Here is a 3,187-nt window from a genome sequence, read left to right on the forward strand (position 1 = left end):
ATGCAGGTGGTCAGGCACAAGCAAAGAGTTAAGTCCTGCGCTCTCTTTGCCCCTCCTCTTTGATGTTCTGACATCATTAGTCCAGCCCCCCGAAAGATCTCCTCGCTTCCCTCCGAGCCCTTCACTTCTACTCTGGAATGTTTACAGGAACTTCATGAGCAGCATCAGGACCGAAGGTTTGTCAGGGGTGAAAAAAAGACATGCTCTGAAGAAACTTTTGCTTCTGGGAGCACAGCGGATGCCACAGGTGTAGCCGCTGGGCTCAGTAGAGGAATGGCTGTTCAGACTGCAATCATGAACCCTCAGTTCATGAATTTCTGCTTCCCTGGCTCTGTGATGGAGTACGACATGGAGAAGAGTCTGGATGGGAGTCTCCTCTGTGAGGCGGAAAATGACGAGGACTACAGGGAGACCACCAGGGACTTGCTGAGCTTCATAGACTCAGCCTCCAGCAACATCAAGCTGGCTCTGGACAAGCCGGTGAAATCCAAGAGGAAAGTCAACCACCGGAAGTACCTGCAGAAGCAGATCAAAAGGTGCACGGGTATGATAACGCCAGGAAACATAGCAGAGCCCCCAGTCAAGAGGCAGGGTTCCCCCGTGGCTCAGCCCATGCAGAGCAAAACTCCGCCGAAACGCGATGGGGTCCAGGCCAGCTTACAGAGCAAGAGCTTGGCAGCCCTCTTCAGCCCTGTGAAAGATATAAGGGGTGAAAAAGCCAAGAAACCACCCCTGAGGCATCGCAATCTGCCCCCCTCTTTTTTCACAGAGCCGGCCAACTGCTCCAAAGTCAGCTCCACATCTGGGATGACGCTGAAGGACTTGGAGCGAGGCAACCCTGAGGCCGCAGAGTTCTTCGAGCTCTTGGGGCCTGACTACAGCAACATGGTCAGCGAACAGGACCTTTATCAAAGTGTCCGGGTGCAGCCAGAGATGGGAGGCCCGGATCCCTCTTCCTACGATGCTCAGCATTTAGTTGGCGGTCTCCTCTACTCGGAGCCCTGGACTAGCTGCTCAGGACCCTCGAAGAAAGTAGGCGAGAGCCTGCGTACAGGTCTGACCCAGCCGCCTGCCTACTGTCCCTCTGAGGCCGCTTCTGGGTCCATAGAGGACAACGCACTGTGCACTTTGGCCTTCCCGAACTTCTTCACAGACTGCTCCATACCTCAGGCCACTTATGATTTGAGTGGTGGTTATAACAGAGCTAATTATTCATCTCTATGAGAATGCGACAATTCTGTCCTTAGAAGTGCTGGCAAAAAGCAGATAAAAATTGTTCTGACAAGTTTAACACTAGCCTAAGAGAGTTGCATGTTATTGTATCATATTTGTTTATCTGTTGCGGAAGTAATATCGCAAATGGATTTCAACATTTTGTCCCATTCCCCTCTCACCAACAACACAAATCTCTTTCTTTGAGAGAAACAAGGAACTAAATATGTCTTTCATAAACAAATATCCAAAGCGTTTTAAGCAACTGGATACCATGTACTTTACAACATCTCAGTTTCATTTACTGCACTGTTGGTTTAGTCCCCTGAAAGCCACTTGTTGCTGGGAAAAGGTGTTATCGGACTCGCATTGGACAGAAGATGCTGAAACAATCGACCCTGTTGGTAACTGCTCAGAGGAGAGGGGAAAACACATTTTGCTCAAATTACTTTTACAACAATGTGTGACGCCATGTTTGTTTTCCAACATTTTACAGCTCACATAAATGAGCTGGCAGAGCCACCACTTGTATCCGTTTTGTTGGAAAACCCTTAAATGTATCTAGCTACTGCGACAGGGCAAAATAAAGCTGGTCTTTATTACCGTGACGACAGTGTCTTGAGTTTGTGTTCATTGCTGATCGTGGATGTTGTGATTATCAGAATACACGAGGGTACAAGGCGAGTGTCTCTAAAAATACATGTCTACAGTTCTGAACAGAGTTAAGTGAAGTACAGAATACGGCAATATATAAATAGATAAATAGATAAACGCTGGGGGTCAGATCAACAAACTTTGCTGAGCGTTTTACATCTCATCTCAGAGTCTTTTCGCTGATGCTACGTTGCCCTGATTTTGTTCTTACTTGTTAAATTCTATTTGTTTATCTTTTTTTAATCTTTTTTTGTTGTATTTATTTATTGAAGCACTTTGTAACCCTGTGTGTTCTTTGCAGACTTTTACTTACTTACTATTTGATTGCAATGCGATACAACTGTCTTATAAAGAAACTGACAAGAGTTGAGTCAACACACAAAACCATATGGGAAAAAAACGAAATAGTTTTTATTCCAGGGCTGACATATTGCACTGTATTACATCACAGAGGTGTTTTTAATTGCTCTAACCATACAGTGTATTTAAATCAATATAACAATATACTCCAATATGTGTACTCATATATGTTGCTTGTAAATACACTGCTGATAGCACACTGTTCAAACATCCAATAAATCATAATTCCAGTCCCATTTGTTGAGACAGAATTAAAGAATTCAGAGCTGCATGATTAATTTCACATTCCTTCTGGGGCTGAGCTGGCTGGTAAACACCCTGTACGACATAAACACCTGAAAGTGTTGTGAGACTAGAATAATGAAAGTGCATGTAAATGTTAAACCCCTTCACATCATTGCCCTTAATTAACTCCTCAACGTTTCCACAAACATGTCTTTATTCCCGCTGATGAGCAAAAGATGGAGGATTAGTAGCATTCGTTTCAGTTAAATTCACAAACCACTCCACTGGGTCCATTTGGCAGCTAAATGTCTGAATAGGGGGATTGTTGCGGATCCGTTAATTTCCTGTATTTTTACATGAAGCTGGCTGGGGGTTTAAACTCCCACAGTATGACCTCCTCACAGGAAATCTCCCCCCACACATTTGAATTCCATGACCCCACTAAAAATATGATCACCCTCTGCTGGCTGTTGAAGGCTACTAACTAAACTGAACTACGACTAAATCCTCATTTTGTGAGCCTGCAAACCGGAGTCTATTTCATGTAAAAGCAAGGACAACATCCTGGTTGTTTGAGACATATATGAGACATTCAAACAAGAATGTTGTTGGAGTCTTTTCTAAGTGATGTCCAGCTGTTTCAGCATTGGCCAGAAACTACAGAGGAGGGATGTCAAACCAAGGCCAACTCCTCAAACGCACCGTCTATAATTGATCTTATATTCAGGAATGTAAC

General features: G+C 44.4%; 1 protein-coding gene across 1 annotated transcript; it reads left to right on the forward strand.

The window, feature by feature from the left end:
- Nucleotides 1–1,784, forward strand: fam181b (family with sequence similarity 181 member B; the record flags this gene model as incomplete). Its single annotated transcript, XM_079272526.1, is given in 3 exon segments — nt 1–32; nt 34–104; nt 107–1,784. Coding segments are annotated over 3 exon segments (1,221 nt in total). The 3' UTR covers nt 1,225–1,784.
- Nucleotides 1,785–3,187: the final 1,403 nt, after the last annotated feature.

This window comes from Melanostigma gelatinosum (genome assembly GCF_949748355.1).
Source record: "Melanostigma gelatinosum genome assembly, chromosome: 7".
Lineage (NCBI taxonomy): Eukaryota > Metazoa > Chordata > Actinopteri > Perciformes > Zoarcidae > Melanostigma > Melanostigma gelatinosum.